The sequence below is a fragment of the Arvicola amphibius genome, chromosome 3 (genome assembly GCF_903992535.2).
Source record: "Arvicola amphibius chromosome 3, mArvAmp1.2, whole genome shotgun sequence".
Classification (NCBI taxonomy): Eukaryota; Metazoa; Chordata; class Mammalia; order Rodentia; family Cricetidae; genus Arvicola; species Arvicola amphibius.
This window is the reverse complement of record NC_052049.1, coordinates 79,227,100-79,244,640: the sequence shown is the minus strand read 5'-3', so window position 1 is coordinate 79,244,640 and position 17,541 is coordinate 79,227,100. Positions and strand designations below refer to the sequence as shown.

The 17,541-nt window shown below is 38.1% G+C and overlaps 1 protein-coding gene across 1 annotated transcript in view; it reads left to right on the top strand.

The window, feature by feature from the left end:
- Cntn5 (contactin 5) overlaps positions 1-17,541 on the top strand; it is a 481,109-nt gene that overhangs the window by 416,205 nt on the left and 47,363 nt on the right. The window contains exon 16 of the mRNA XM_038322119.1: positions 8,512-8,661. Coding sequence (XP_038178047.1) covers positions 8,512-8,661 — 150 coding nt within the window. The remainder of the gene's footprint in view (positions 1-8,511; positions 8,662-17,541) is intronic.

Sequence of the window (17,541 nt, the reverse complement as noted above, 5' to 3'; positions counted from 1 at the left end):
TAAAAATCATTTTCATCACTAGTGATTTCCTTTGACTGTTACAACACTAACCTTCTCCAAGCTTTCCTATGTAACTGGAAGTGGTGGCAAAGGATATTTATTAAAAGTCACACTCCCCAAGGGCTACTAGATAAGTGTTTAGTATCATGTTTGAATAGACTTTAAGAATAGAAGAGAGAGTTTTCTGAAAGAATTGTCAACACAGACTGGGGATGAGGGTTTCTGTTGTATTTTTAAAGTTAATTCAACTGCTTAAAAGTAAAATATAAAATTAAGCTATACATGATGGGAGATCAGTAAGAGGACGGCAACACATTTTAATCCAGCTTCGGCTACATAAGAATCTTGAGGCCAAATGAATGACATATCAAAACCCTATCTCAACCACAGCAAATAAGTAATGTGAAAATCATCAAGATGATGTATGAGTTCATTAACAACAAAACTAAAATGCAATACTATGACTATGGAATGGTCTATTGTATCTGGGTAAATGACATTTTAGCACAAGCTTAGCTTCACTCATTACAATTATGTAAAGAAAATGTGTTTTAGTCCTATAGAACATATTTCAGATCTTACTTGATAATAAGTTGCTACATGAACTTAGACTTCACTGTGGTTGGCAGGACACTGTGTTGTATGTATCCAGATGTTTCTTATATTTCTATTTAAAACTCTGGCCTCATTCCTGGGTCCACCATAACCTTGTGCAGCAAGTGTAGCTCCCCAAGGAATAAGAGGCGTTATTTGGGTTGGCCGACATAGGAAGACCACAAATTCAAACTTCATGAGTAGATTGATTCAAGAATTCTTATCCACTGTTTGCCAGGTCACCATCTTACCTTTCATGTGGTTGCTCAAAGATTTTGTTTTGCAGCTACGGAAAAGAATCATTGTGTATCTGGTGTATTCTCACACACCCCATCTTCCTGCCACTGTTTGTCACACAGCCTGTTCAACTTCCTTCTGGGAGAGATGATTGGCAGTTCATACATATTTCCTCATTTGCTCGATGATTTACTAAACCATTTTGTCTTATAGTCCACCTACTACAGTCATGAGTTTATGCTCTTTATTTAACTTACTCTCTGATTCCTGCTTATCCTTTTGTTTTTATTTATTTATTTTTGATGCCTCTGTTTCTATAGAGGTTGGAAAGATTGGGAGAAAAAGTTAGTTTGTGTTTGTTAACAAAGCTCTACTAGAAAGCTATATTTTTATCTTGTAAAATAATTTGAAAACTGGAGACACTTTCAAGTTAGAGCTCTGCTTTAATTTTCTTCAGGAAGTAACTATTTTAAAAACTATTATGATTTATTTATAAAGAAATACATTTTTCAGAATTATAGCAATATCAGTATTCTTTTTTTCTATGCTCCATAGAGTGAAGGGTCTAGAAAACTGATTCTTCATCTGTCTGACTTCTTTGTCCAAAACACAGTACCCATTGTAGTAGTGGTGAAGGCATGCCATTCTAGGGCAAGACTATGAAGGAGTCTTCAAGTCCTAGGTGATCCAAACCAGTGTGGCTTTAGCCCTGTCTATAATATAGCCATAATTGTAATGCCTACAATGGAAAAATATCCTTATGGGTGCAATAACTTGACTGATCAGTTCTTTTAATTGCTCTCATAATCTAATACAGTTAAAGTCAAAACAACTTCTAATCCTGGCATATATATTAGGATAAAAGATGAATACACAGTTTATAACTTTTGATAAATGAATGCAACTTGTGGAAAACATTTAACATTCTTTTATGTGCCAAAATAAAAACAAATTCCTTACTTTCTGTCAGTTGAAACAAAAATTTGAGAATAAGCCTTCTAACTTATATCTTAAATTGACTTACAAATTCACATCTTATAATTGACTTATAAATTCTCCCTCCTGCAGGAGAGGTTCAAAGTTAAATAAGAATAGTGTGTATAATTAAAGAAAGTATCAAACAGTCTTTAGCAAAAAGTTCATCTTCAAGCCCTATTTCCATTTAAGCAAATTTATTGTGCCTTAAAAATATGCTGACATTTATGCTACTGAAAATTCTAAGGTGACCTGTTTTTCCTATGTTTACTTATGATTATCATAAAACCATAACTATTACTGATCCTTGCATAACTTTAGGATGTTTCTGAAGCATTTATCATTGGTTTCTATTGACTGTCTGTCGATATGGTTTCCATGAGATGATTGGTTGTTTAAATTTTTCAATTCAACAAGCTTGTCAAGTATTTTATTAAATTCATGGATGTGATGCTTTTGCTAGGAAACACATTCCAATGGGATTCTCCTCTTAGACAGTATACATTTCTTGGTTGCCTTTAATCACTGCTTTGCTTTACTTCTTTCTGTGAAGCATGTATTTTCTTTGAAAGCAACATATGTCCATGGCTCTAGCAATGATATCTTTAGAAAAAGGTGCCAGCAATGCTTTTTAAATATTCTTAGCTGGTTAAAATTTTCCATTATCCTTTTAATATCTTCAATATTGAAAAATCAAAATCCTGTCTTAACGAAGACAACTTGGTTTGCAATTTATTTTTTGCTTATGAATATTAATGCATCTAACTAACATTTTTGAAAGTATTATATACCCTTTATAAAAGGCAATAAATTTAGAGTTACCTAATTAATTTTGTTATAAGTTGGAAATTGCTTGATTTATAAATTATGATTAAAATAGTCAAACATGAAGCTGGTTAGATAGCACAGTGGGTAAGAAAACTTTCTGCATAAACTTGGGGATCTGAGATCAAATGCTCAGCAAACATACAAAAATTTGAGCATGGCTGCAAATCCTTGTAATCCCAATTTTGAGGGATGGAGACAGGTGGATGCTCATTGCTCAATGCACCCACACACAAATGGTGAGTTTCCAATTCAATGAAATACCTCATCTCAAAGCAGTAAGGCTTTGAGTGATAGAGGAAGGTCACCTGACATTTTTCTCTGTTTGCAATATGTGTATGGTATATACACAGGCATACTAATATGCACCATCTGCACATCTCTCTCTCTCTCTCTCTCTCTCTCTCTCTCTATATATATATATATATATATATATATATATATATATATATCTCACACACACACACACACACACATACACACACACAATAATGGAACATGTTAATTCTAAGAAAAGAAATATAAATTGAAGGAGAATATCAAAACCCAACTATGGAGTACTCATAACAAAGATGTACTAGCCAAAGGAGGCAGAGAGGGAATAATCTCTAAAGTAAAAAATAAAGTCAAATACAGTTATCTTCTGGAAAACAGAAAGAATACCAAGTAAGCAAGAGCAATTAAGTGTGCTTGTCTTGCTCATATGTCTGCTAAAGATTGACACTGATCATTGGTTTTATTTTTTCTTTTCTTTTTTATTTTACTTTAATTTTAATTATTTTATAAATAATACCATTCAAAATTTCCACTTCCTCCCCTCCTCCCACTTCCCTCTCACTCCCTCACTCACCCTCCCTGCCTCCACCTCCAGTCCTAAGAGAGCACAGGGTACCCTGCCCTGTGGGAAGTCCAAGGCCCTCCCCACTCCATCCAGGCTTAGGAAGGTATGCATCCAAATAGGCTAGAATCCCAAAAGGCCAGTACAGGCAGTAGAGACAAATCCCAGTGCCATTATCATTGGCTTCTCAGTCTGACCCAATTGTCAGCCACATTCAGAAGGTCCAGTTTGATCCCATGCTTGTTCATCCCAGTCCAGCTGGATTTGGTGAGCTCCCATTAGATCAGGCACACTGTCTCAGTGGGTGGATCAACCCCTCATGGTCCTGACTTCCTTGCTCATATTCTCCCTCCTTCTGCTCTTCAACTGTACCTTGGGAGCTCAGTCCAGTGCTCTGATGTGGGTCTCTGTCTTTATCTCCATCTGTTGTCAGACAAAGGTTTTATGGTGATATTCAAGATAGTCATCACTCTGAGTATGGAACAAGGTCAGTTCAGGCATCCTCTCCTCCACTGCCCAGGGTCCTAGCTGGGGACATCCCCGTGGATACTTAGGAACCCCTCTAGAACCAAGTCTCTTGCCAACCCCAAAATGGCTCCCTTAATTAAGATATCTTCTTTCCGGCTCTTACACCTGTCCTTCCTCCCTCTCAACCATGCCACTCCCCCAAGCTGTCCCCAACTCTCCCATTCTTCCTTCTTTCTTTCCCTCTTCCCATCCGTCCACCCCCACCCCCACCCCCATGCTCCCAACTTTTGCCTGGTGATCTTGTCTGCTTCCAATTTCCTGGAGGACCTCTATATGTTTTTCTTTGGGTTCCCCTTATTACTTACCTTCTCAAGGATGGCAAACTATGAGCTCAATGTCCTTTGTTTATGGTTAGATTCCACTAATGAGTGAGTACATACCATATTCATATTTTTGGGTCTGGGTTATCTCACTCAGGATAGTGTTTTCTATTTCCATCCATTTGCATGCAAAATTCAAGATGTCATTGTTTTTTATCCCTGAGTAGTACTCTAATGTATAGATGTGCCACATTTTCTTTATCCATTTTTCCATTGAGGGGCACCTAGGTTGTTTCCAGGTTCTGGCTATTACAAGTAATGCTGCTAAGAACATAGTTGAACAAATGAAATGATCATATGGTTTTTTTCTTTCAATTTATTTGTATGATGGGTTACAATGATAGATTTTCATATGGTGAACCAGCCCTGCATCTCTGGGATGAAGCCAACTTGATCATAATGGATGATTTTTTTTTGATGTGTTCTTGGATTCGGCTTGTCAGAATTTTACTGAGATTTTTTGCATTGATATTCATGAGTGAGATTGGTCTGTAATTCTCTTTCTTGGTTGAGTCTTTGTATGGTTTTGGTATCATAGTAACTGTAGCTTCATAAAAAGAATTTGGTAATGTCTCTTCTGTTTCTATTATTGGAACACATTAAGGAGTTTAGGAATTAGCTGTCCTTGGAATTTCTGATAGAATTCTGCACCAAAACCATCAGGTCCGGGGCTTTTTTTGGTTGGGAGGTTTTTGATAAGAGTTCTATTTCTTTGCAACTTATAGGTCTATTTAAATTGTTCGCCTGGTCTTGATTTAATTTTGGTATATGGTATTTATCTTTAAAAAGTCTATTTCTTTTACATTTTCCAATTTTGTGGCATACAGGCTTTTGTAAAACCTAATGGTTCTCTGGATTTCCTCAGTGTCTGTAGTTATGTCCCCCCCCTTTTATTTCTGATCTCGTTTATTTGACTGTTCTCGCTCCTCTTTTTGATTAGTTTGGGTAGAGGTTTGTCAATCTTGTTAATTTTCTCAAAGAACCACCTCTTTGTTTCATTGATTATTTGGATTGTTTTCTGTGTTTCTATTTTATTGGTTTCTGCTTTAAGTTTGATTATTACCAGTCTTCTAATATTCCTGGGTGAGTCTGCTTTGTTTTTCTAGAGTTTTCAGGTGTGCTGTTAAGTCTCTAATGTGAGCTTTTTCCATTTTCTTTATGTAGTTACTTAGTGCTATGAACTTTCCTTTTAGCACTGCTTTCATAGTGTCCCATAGGTTTGGGTATGTTGTGTCTTCATTTTCGTTGAATTCAAGGAAGACTTCAATTTCTTTATTTCTTCCTTGACCCAGGGGTGGTTCAGTAGTTGACTGTTCAGTTTCCATGAGTTTGTAGGCTTTCTGGGGGTGGAATTGTTATTAAATTCTAGCTTTACTCCATGGTAATCCAAGAAGACACAGGTGGTTACTCCAATTTTTTGTATCTGTGGATGTTTGCTTTGTTACCAAGTATGTGATCAGTTTTCGAGACAGTTCCATGAGATGCTGAGAAGGTGTATTTTTTTTTTGTTTGTTTGTTTGGGTGGAATGTTCTATAGATTTCTGTTAAGTCCATTTGTTACAACTTTTGGTTCTCTTATTTCTCTGTTAAGTTTCTGTCTAGTTGACTTATCCATTGGTGAGAGAGGAGTGTTGAAATCTCCTACTATTAGTGTGTGGGGTTTGATGTGTGATTTGCATTCTAGTAATTTTTTTTACATATGTGTGTTCTTTTATATTGGGGGATAGATATTCAGGATTGAGACTTCATCCTGATGAATTGTTCTTGTTATGAGTATGAAGTGTCCTTCTCCATCTCTTCTGATTGATTTTAATTTGAAATCATTTTTGTTGGATATTAGGATAGCCACACCCTGTTGCTTCTTATGTCCGCTTGATTGGATAACCTTTTCCTAACCCTTTACTCTGAGGTAGTGTCTGTCTTTGAGGTTTAGTTGTGTTTCTTGTAAACAGCAGAATGTTGGATGCTGTTTTTGTATCCATTCTCTTAACCTATGCCCTTTTATAGGTGAATTGAATTCATTGATATTAAGTGATATTAATGACAAGTGATTGTTAACTCCAGTTGGTTTTTTTTTTTTTTGGTGGTAGTGTTTGTGTTTTTTCCTGTTGGTGGAGGGTTGTGAGATGTCTGTGCTATTGTGGGTGTTGTTGGCTTCCTTGGGTTGTGGTTTTCCTTCTAGTACTTTCTGTAAGGCTGGGTTTGTGGATACATATTGTTTAAATCTCTTTTTGTCATGGAATATCTTGTTTTCTCCATCAATGGTGAAAGAAAGTTTTGCTGAGTATAGTAGCCTGGGCTTGCATCCATGGTCTCAGTGTCTGCAGCACATCTATCCAAGACCTTCTGGCTTTCATGGTTTCCATTGAGAAGTCAGGTGTAATTCTGATAGGTTTACCTTTATATGTTTCTTGACCTTTTTCCTTTGCAGCTCTTAATATTCTTTCTTTATTCTGTATGTTTTGTGTTTTGATTATTATATGACAAGGGGATTGTCTTTTTGATCCAGTCTATTTGGTGTTCTATAAGCTTCTTGTACCTTCATAGGAATATTCTTCTTTAGGTTGGGAAAGTTTTCTTTTATAATTTTGTTGAATATATTTTCTGTGCCTTTGAGCTGGAATTCTTCTCCTTCTTCTACCCTTAATATTTTTAAGTTTGGTCTTTTCCTGGTGTCCCAGATTTCCTGGATGTTTTGTGTTAAGAATTTGTTGGATTTGCTATTTTCTTTGATCAATGAGTCTGTTTCCTCTATAGTATCTACAGCACCTGAGATTCTTTCTTCTATCTCTTATATGCTGTTGGTTATACTTGTCTCTGTAGTTCCTTTTCATTTACCCAGATTTTCCATATCCAGCCATCCTTGGTTTGTGTTTTCTTTATTACCTCCATTTCAGTCTTCAAGTCTTGAAATGTTTCCTTTACCTGTTTGATTGCTTTTTCTTGGTTTTCTTGGGTATCTTTGAGGGATTTATTAATTTCTTCTAACTTTTTGTTTGTCTTCTCTTCCGTTTCTTTGAGGGAGTTTTTCACTTTCTGTTTAAGGGTCTCCATCATTTTCATAAGGTTACATTTAAAGTCGTTTTCTTCTACTTCTTCTGGGTTAGATTGTTCAAGTCTTCCTCTTGCATGTTTGCTGAATTCTGGTGTTATCATGTTGCTTTTCAGGTTAATGGTGAAGTTCTTGCATTGGTGCCTGCCCATCTCTTCCTTCAAATGAGGCCAGCAGAGTCTTGGTGTCTTGGTCCAATCTTTACTGTGGCTGACTGTGCAACTTGAGAGTTTTTCTTGCTCTGCCCTCTCTTAGGTCCCCTCAGCACTGGAGCTGGCTCTCAGACCCCCTCTGCCCTGAAGCAGGCTGAGTTGGGGGATCCTAGGACCCTGCAGATGAAAAGGAGCACTTGGGGGCAAGATGGGATTGGGTAAAGAAAGCCAGTAGCCAGGAACATGCCCCACTGGATGGCCAGAAAAGCTTAGGGACTTGAAGGGGGCCTGGACTCAGTTCCCTGGGACCTGCTGGCTAGGAGGCCACCTGATCCTTGGTTTTAAACATATGGAGGTCAGTGCCAACCTTTGACGATTGCAGTTTCAGTGATGGAGGAGCTGGTATGGTCTGATAAATGAATGGTCAAGAGAGAATGGGACATGGTTTTGTAAAGACAATCCTAAAAATTTCCATGGTTTGATAGAATCAAAGTATGGTATGAAAATTATTCCAAGAAGAGATCAGAGTTTGTACCTACTCCTCACATGCTGTTATTTCTAACTAAAAAATATATTCATTTGTTGTTGTGGACAGGAAACAAAACATGTTTGTGAGTATAAAAAACATCTCCCTAGAAACTGAAGAGAACTCTGTTTCTAGTGTGACTTAGCCTCTTCTCAAGAGCTGAGGATGGGAAAATAATTTTTAGTGTACCTCATGGTAAGTTCTTTAATAGCCAGATGAGAGGAATTCTAATGACCTACCAACAGCTTCAGCATATGCAGTGTTTACTTCCTGAAAGTTCATTTTGTCATAGTAGTTATACATAGTAATGTACTATGAGGAAGCAGAATTATGGCCATGTATTATGAGAAATAACCACATAGAATCAGGAAGTAGAGATTAGTAATGGTGACATCATTGGCCAACATACATTTGTAACATTTCTCCAGCCCCTTAATAACATGTAATATTCTCCTTCTTCGTAGTCCCAGAAGTCATCACAGGAGACATGGAGTCAGCGATGGCTGTGGACCTAAATCCCTGGGTAGAATATGAATTCCGAGTGGTGGCCACCAATCCAATTGGGACAGGGGATCCAAGCATTCCATCTCGAATGATCCGCACAAACGAGGCAGGTAAGAGCCATGGCACAAAACTCCGGTTTCATAAGCCTCTCATCACTCTGAAAGGAAGCTGAATTAATCATGTCTGCTCCCTGACTTTCCTGATGCATTTTCCAAGTATCCTGAATTTGTTTCCTTTAAAATAATTATTTTTTCTTCTTTTGAGCCATTTTTATCACTGCTTCCATAACAAATATTTATGAAATCTATGATTTTTCCTCCCATCCTTAAACTTAAGTTCTCATGAAGTGGAGGCAATAAATCTATTCTTCTAAGAAACCCCATTACATTCAGAATAGTTTAACTTACCTTTCTATTACCCAGTGGTTGTTCTTACCTTCAATTACAATCTATTTCCTTAGGCTGCTCTCTGCTGCCCTTCACTACCTAACCTGTGTAAATTACACTTTTACACCTTGAAGAGACAAACAGAGCCCCTCCTTGACCTGGTGCTTTCTGGAAAACTGTATACATGAGCTACCCATCTGCTACATAGCTTAGAAAAACCAAGGGTTCTTTTTTGTCTTCCAGAATAAACTTATCTAATTGAAAAAAACACCCAAATGACCATATCAAAGAAACTAATTGCTTTCAGGACGAGTAATTCTCCTAAACTTTTTAAGTATGAATCTACTGTGCTATTAAAATTTTGTTAACAAGCCACCACTGCATCTTAAGCCAAACCATGTTCAGATGATGCATTTCAAAGATTTTTGTCTAGCTTTATACCTGCCTCGGTCACAGATTGCTGTCTTAAATTTTATGTATGCATGGCAAACTTTATTCCATTAAAGTCTAATGGAAGAGGAAAGATGCTGTGAAAGTGTGTGCAGAGCTTGCCTCTCACAGTGAGCTGGGAAAGTGAGCATTGTCCACTTTATACTGCTTCACTTGACGTTAAATTTAGCTGGACCTCCTAATGGCATAGAACCAAGTGCTGAGTTTTGTAGCTGTTTCCTCATGCAGCACAGTGCAAAAGACACCAGTATCCTGAGATGGCAGTCCCCAGTGACACACTCTGCCTCCATTAAGTACCTATTTTATATTCCAAGATGGCATTGATCTAATGGACCAACTAAACTTTGAAAATGGATAGCAACATTGGAGCGGAAAATTGTCTTAACATTATGATATTGAGATTATGAGAGATTATGCCTCTCTAAATTTCTCTTAATAAAAAAACTAAATTTCAAAAAAGAAAAAAACTCATGTGAAGTATTTCTATGTTAAAAGTGCTTCTTTCTCATATGCCAAAAGGGAAAATTTTTGCAGTTTTCGTGAAGAATATATTTTGGTATTTTTGTTCATCAAAACACTTCCATGAAGATAATATAACCAATAGAATAGGGTAGGCTGGCACCAGAGAACATGTCAGTGCATGCTATATGCTTGTATCCATGAGTCCTTAGAAAACTCAGTACTTCGTACAATGAATATACACCAAAAAAGTAAGCTTTACACCCCAAATATATAATTTGGTTCAGTCCAACATCTTGGCATAAGGAGGTCAAACTAGTATAGAAAACGTCTATTTTTACTATGGTGCACATTTATATTTATAGAGAAATTTTGATTTTCTTACAAGTTTTAATTAGATTATCCAGAGAGAGAGAGAGAAAAAGATATAAATAGATTACATGTTTAATTAATGAAATGTGCTGCTCTCATCAAACTAACGTGTAAATTTGAAAGACAACAGTGTGAATGTTTTATTATTTCAAAGATGTCGCAAGAGAGATGATTATAGATTAAGAAATGAATATGAAAATATGAGATGTTGAAACAGAAAAACAAAATGAATACAACAGCAGCAGCTGTTTCTTGTCTTGAACCTTATTCTACAACTAATACGTTAGAAACCTCTGAATGGTCAGTAAAAAGGACAACTGTGTAACTTGCCATTGGGAAGTTTTTGCATTCTTTTTCTAGAAACAGCCATCACTTCTAAATCTATTCATATAGTGCTAAAGAGAGCTTAGTGTATGTGTGCATGCATTTGCGTGAACACGTGCACACACACTCATACACATGTGCACATGTATGTGAAGTTTATTGAGTTACATGAGTTTAGAATTGAATTAATGTCTGGGGGTGTCATTTAATAGCTTGTTGAACACAGGCAAGGATGCCTAAGGCTTTCTTATTATTATTTGTCAAATTAGGAAAGTATCATGCTCTAGGTGGGGACAGAAGGGTTTCTTTGGCTTTCCCTTCTAGGTCACCCAATCTGTCACTGAGGAAAGTCTAGACAGGGACTTGAAGCAAAAGCCATGGAGGAGAGCTGCTTGCAGCTTGCTCATTTGCTCATTGGCTCACTCAGTCTGTTGCTCAGATAACTTTCCCATACAATCCAGGACCAGAATCAATGAATGGTACCAGGACTGGAACCTCCTATAATGAATAATGAAAAAAATACCCCACGAAGATGCCCAATGGCCAATTTGGTCTAGGCAATATTTCAAATGAGTCTCTTCTGTCAAATGGCTGTAGGTATGTCAAGTTGACAAATAGTGCTAACAAGGACATGTTGTAGCCTACTTCTCTTGATCCTTGTATTACATAAGAAAATACACAAAAATATTAATCTCTGTTGTTATTACAACCATTATCATTCTCTGGGTTGTTATTTTATAAGAAGGAAATTTAAGCAACGATGGGCATGCAAAAGTCTCTTTTTATATTGATGGTATGTTTTCAGATAAATGTATACGGGCTAAATATCTCCCTCGCAAGCCCACTTGGGACCCTCACACACAGCCATCTTATTCTTCTTTCTACCTAGTCATGTGTCTGTACAGGCATTTTTTTCATCGAAAAATACTCTCTGCTACATGATGGGTACTGTTACTTTATTTTTTATAATTATTTTGACTTGGCTTTAGGTGTCTGTTGCTTGCTATAATTTCTGTCTTATTTTGATCTTACTGGGACCATTTCTTTTACATAATATAATTAAATTACTCATTGGCTTGAAGAAAGTCATAATATTCACTTAATGGTATTTTCTTTAATTTTGCCAACTATTTCAGCAGAATATATTTTCTTTAAAACAGAGGAAGACTAAAGAACTAAAACCCTCCTAGCCTGGGCCCTTTGTAGACAGCAGTGCATGACCATTTTGTGGTTTCTAACTTTACCCAGTAAATCATTCCATTCAACTCTTATTTGGTGTGGTTTCCAAATGTCCCTTAAAAGCCATTTACTCTTATCTTAAACAGTGTTAGCATTTTTGTATCAGTAAGCTATTTTTTTTCTTTCTTTTTTGGTTTTTTGAGACAGGGTTTCTCTGCAGCTTTTTTAGAACCTGTCCTGGAACTAGCTCTTGTAGACCAGGCTGGCCTCGAACTCACAGAGATCCGCCTGCCTCTGCCTCCCGAGTGCTGGGATTAAAGGCGTGTGCCGCCACCGCCTGGCCCAGTAAGCTATTTTTACTAAGGAACCAGAATATGTATTTATCACAATAGAATTTTATTCTGTGTCCTCTGAAGTCAGATTTTCTCAATAGCAACCACGTTTCTCTGAAGATGCGAATGTGAAAACAGAAACAGCATCTTTTCAGGAGCAAGAAGATAAAGTACAGCTGAAGAGGTTGTAATTAATAATGATCTGAGTTTTTTCTTCCATTTCAGTGAGCCATGTGATCTCAGATGCTGAGGTGAGACTGGGTAGAAAATGCTTGTAAGGAACAGGGCAGTCAGCCTTACTTTTCTGTCTTAGTTCCTGTTCTATCTTGACCCAGGGGTTTCTCTCCAACATCAGCTGCCAATAGGGATAGATCATTTCCCTATTAAACCAAATAGCAGAGGAGCAAGACAGCCCTGGTAGAGGGCTCAGTGCTTCTGTCTTCCACCAGAGGCAACACTGAGCTTCAGAGTTTTTTACAAGAAATCTCAGTCCCACACTGAACTCTTCTTCGAGTGACAGAGGTAAAGGTAGTTTGTGGAATACTGCAGATTTCTAGGGCTTAGCAAGCAGGTGGGTGGAACAGTTACAGTGGAGGCAAAGGGCACAATGGAAGGAAACTTAGGCTTTGTGGAATCATGTGCCCCTAAGGGTTCCTATGTCCCCAAAGAGCCCACACCTTCTCATAAGAAGAAGCATGTAGACAAAATAAGTCTTGGCAGCATCTAACAAGGAATGAGAGATCATGAGATGACATCAAATTCATAGATAGAGATGACATCTTCTATGTAGATATATCCCCTTTCTTCTTTTGTCTGGGGAGTACCAGTCAAAATGGCAGTTTCAGGATGAGAAAGGAAGCAGAAATGAGATGGAAGAGACCAAGCACAGCTCCCCAGGATCAAACCCGAGCTAGGATGGAAGGGTAGAAATTGGGATGCTTGTGAAATTATTTTTATTTAAATCAAATAGAATTTAAATATTTAAAATGAGACTTCCCTAGGATGCAATAGTGATGAGGAAATAGTTGGGATTGGAGCTATACATTAGAAGTCAGTGCATGTGTGTGCATGTGTGTTTCATTAGTACATTTTGACCATTTCTTCCATGTATTCAGATGAATTCTGGTAGTATGAGTTAGTGGACCCACAACTGGTCTCACCAGCCTCTAGTGGACAGTTATAAATTCATGGTCACACAGACAGCCTTGGTTCAACTCCGTGGGACATCAAGATAAAACTAAAAGTCTGGAATATGAGAAAGATTTGTAGGGAGCTATCAGTAGTGGGAAGGCGATTCAGGGGAAGCAAGCAGACAGAGAAAGTGATGGGAAGAGAATGAGGCTGTTTTGTGTTTGAATTCTACAAATGGTCTGGTCTGCTCTGTTCACAGGCAACGAGCTACTGCAATGTAGGAAGCATGTGTCTCGGAAAGAGTTCCATCTGCATGTCTGCTTGATACATCTAGCTGCAAGAGTATTGATTCCTTAAATGTAGAGATAATATGTTTTCTTGGCCAGAAAAGTTTATGTCACATTTTTCCATTTCAGAGTCAAAAGATAATAGGGGACAGAAGTCAGTGTGCTGGGCGGTTGAGGAGCTATCTCTGGAATCCGCAGCTTTATCCATGGCTTCCATCAGTATTTGCTTTTTCTCTGCTTCTTTAGCCTTCTTTTTGCTATAAGAAACAAGAGAAAAAATGTAAATGCAGGAGGACCAGGAAGTCAAAGCCAGTCTCAACTACACAGCAAATTCAAGGCCAGTCAAGATTCATGAAAAACTGTTTAAAACAGCAACAACAACAAAAACAAACCTACCCAGAGAAGCAGATATTAATAATTTCAGAGGAGAGGTTGGATGACAAAATGGGAAGACTGGGATTCAGCACAGGTAGATCTTTGTCATGTCCCTGGAAAGTGTCACTCTGCCTGTGCAAAGCCATCTGCCCCACTGAGAAGAACAAAAACAGCAGTTAGCTCTCCAGGAGGTGAAGATGGATGCTTAAAAGAAATCCCACACTAGCTCAAAATTGAGAATAGGTAGGGCTGCTGTTTGGTGCTGGTTTGGGAGTTTCTGCTTTGGGGGAATTCAGGAAGCAGGACTGCTGTTTGGTGTTGGTTTGAGAGTTTTAGCTTTGGGGGACTCTAATTTCTAAGCTTTCTACATACTTGGCCTAGTTGGTAATTGTTAATGGGAATATTTACATTCAGTATACTTCAGTTCTATTTTAAAAATGTCTTGAAATGTCCCTCTGACTACCATTCTTGTGTAGCCAACCCCTCACTCTCTCCATTCTCCTGTATCTTTGCTGCATACCTCATACCAGCTACTGGGATAACCACTCAGCATCTTAATTACAATGACTGCCCATGGTCTTTAGCAAAGCTGTATGATTTAATGAGCCATGTAAACACTCTGAGAGAAATTGGAGACTTCTTTTGTTTAGTTTTTAATTAAGCTGTGATGGTAATGTGTAACATGTTATTCAAACAATGACATTTATCAAGAGCCTTGTGATATTCTATCCTGTTTATACTAAGGGAGTGCTTTCTACTTTGCTCATTCTGGATACTGACAAGAAGGATTTCACTGTTTAAGAAAAAAAGAGAAAATAGCTCACATATCAGCATGCTAGATAAGACATGAAACAGTTAAGCGTTTGGATCTCATGTGTAAAGTCTCAACTGGATGATGTATCTGTGAAGGGTGATTGCTTGGATATAAAGGCAGGAGAATCAGTTTAACTGCTCAGCATGTGCATTAACTCAATCCCCTGAGTTAATAGATCTGTGACATTTATCAGCAGCTGACTGAGGGAGAAGGCCACCTCAATGTCTAATTCTAAATCAGCTTCTCACTAATTAAACTCAAGATATATTTGGTTTAAGAATATGTATTTCTCTGAAAGCATTTATGAGATTTTCATTTTATGGATTTTATGTTTCTAACAAGAATTACAGAACACTCATACCAAAAGGGCTCTGGGAGATTAAGTCAAATATATTATTTCATAATGTATTATAAACAAAAGGGTTATAATTAAAATCAGCAAGCTCCACTGCAGTGTGGCAGAGATAATAACTGTGTGTCACCAAACTGAAAAGGAAATGCATGAGCATGCCAACTACCATATCTGCATGTAATTAGGAAATGTAAGCCAAGCAGAATTAGAGGGTACAGCGTTAGATCTCAGCAGCAAAGCATGGGCCTTGCTGCAGCTCTCAAGACTTGTGACTTCAATCAGCTGGTCCCAAACATCTAACAAGCTTTTCAAAACCCATGCACATGCATTATTGAAACACTAGCAGTCAAAGGTCACTTTTGGTATTGTGCAAGTTTCATTGAAATGATGGTAGAGCAAGGCAAAGAAGATCGTAGCCCTTTGCATTTCTGTACTGGCGGGTACCGGCGTGTACTGGCGGGTACCGGCGTGTACTGGCGGGTACCGGCGTGTACCGGCGGTCGGAGGGGTTTGGAAATAACCAAAATAGTCCTTTTATAATAAATCAGTTTTAATAAAAGGGGAAATAAGGGAACTTACAGAACCAAGGGTCCAGCAGAGCAGAAGGTACGCGGGGAATAGCAAAACAGGGCTCCTTCCGGCGCCCCGATCCTTTTTAAGGGTATCCTACTCCCCTGGGGCAGCCACACCCCTGAACGCAGGGATTGGGCCAGCTGCCCTAACACATTTCCTCTTTGACTACAGGTTAACTTGTCTCCAAATGACATACTGAGCAGTTCAATTTCTGAGCGTATCTTACCAAACAGGTTATTTATAGATAATTTAGCCTGGAAATTACTCTTGCAGCATTGTGTTAATTTAGAAAAAGTTTTATTTTGTTTTCAAAGTCTTTGGAAACCTCAAATACTTATTAGTGACTCCTTAATTCTTTTATGTGTGTTTTATTTTATGCACATGTCTGTGCACCACTTTAGTGCCTAATGTATGTGGAGCCCAGAAGAGGGCGCCAGACGCCCTGGACATGAACTTACAGTGGTTGGGAGCCACCGTGGGGACCAAGCCAACTCTCCAGCCCCATTACTAGTTACATTCTTAGTACATTTTTACTCAGAAAGTTAAAATTTATGAAAAACAAATATATTTTCTAAAATCAGAACCATGAGTGTCCTGTGCAGTGCTCCTTCCAGATTCCCAGAACTCCAACTTTATTGTTCTTTGTGTTCAATTCTTTTTTTAATATTTATTTATTTACTGTATATACAGTGTTCTGACTAAATGCCAGTGTGCCTGCATGGCAGAAGAGGGCACCAGATCACATTGTAGATGGTTGTAAGTCATCATGTGGTTGCTGGGAATTGAACTTTTGGCCTCTGAAAGACTAGCTAGTGCTCTTAACCTCTTCTAAACCTTAGATTCTGGTGGGTTTGAGGAGAGGCTCACATTGGAGCTCATAGCTCATTCCGTAACTCCAGCCCAGAGGCTCTGAGCATCCTATTATTTTAAGAGTGGAACAAAACAGAAATGGTTCTTCCCATGCCCAGACTTTGTTCAGAAATATGAACTCTTAGTAATTTTATCTTCAAAGAAGTGAATTTAAAAATCTAAGTTCAAGATATAAGCATAGATCAAGGATGTAGAAGAAGCACTTAGCCTAAATCATATTTTAAGAACAGTGTTATTCAGAAATGTGTTAACAGAGATAAATATAAAGTGGGTGCTTATATGCATGTGTAATTACAAGAATGTGTGTGCATTTTCTTATCAAGCAAATATCCTAACGAAGCCACGATGGCTGAGTATTGACAAACTGTATCACATTTACTTTAAGTAGATATTCACCGATCGTCATGATTTTCAAATTCCTGAATTAGCCAGAAACAGGCCCCTTGGGCATTGCTTTAGTTTGCTTTCTATTGCTGTGATAAAACACTATAACCATAAGCAACCGGGAGAGGAAAGGGCTTATCTCCATTTGTACTTGCAGTTCATCTTGAATGGAAGTCAGAAACTGAAACAGAAGTCATGGAAGAATAGTGTTTACTGATTTTCTCTCCATGGCTTGCTCAGCCTGCTTTCTTATACAGTCCAGAACCACCTTCCAGAGTTGGCACCGCCCACAGGGGGCTGCCCCTCCCTCATATCAGTCATTATTTGAGATAATACCCCAAAGACTTGCCTACAGGCTAATCTGATGGAGACGTTTTCTCAATTGAGTCTCCTCTTCCCGAAAACTCCAGCTTGCTAACCAGACAAGCACTGTGCCAACACAGGCAGAGAGCATTTTATCAGCATCCTCTGTAAGTCTCACTTATGTCATTGACAGGAAATGAACACACTTAAGTCATATTCAGTTTCACTGAGGTCTTCGTCAGAAAAGTGCCAAGGCATATGGGTATGTTTCACTGTTACAGCAGCAATAACTATGATTTCAAATGACCCGTGTGCCCACTAAAGAGCCCAACAGATTGTTTTAAATCCATGCTCACAAAAATGATCCTGGCTAAACTCAGTGGATCTCAGAAAGTGAAA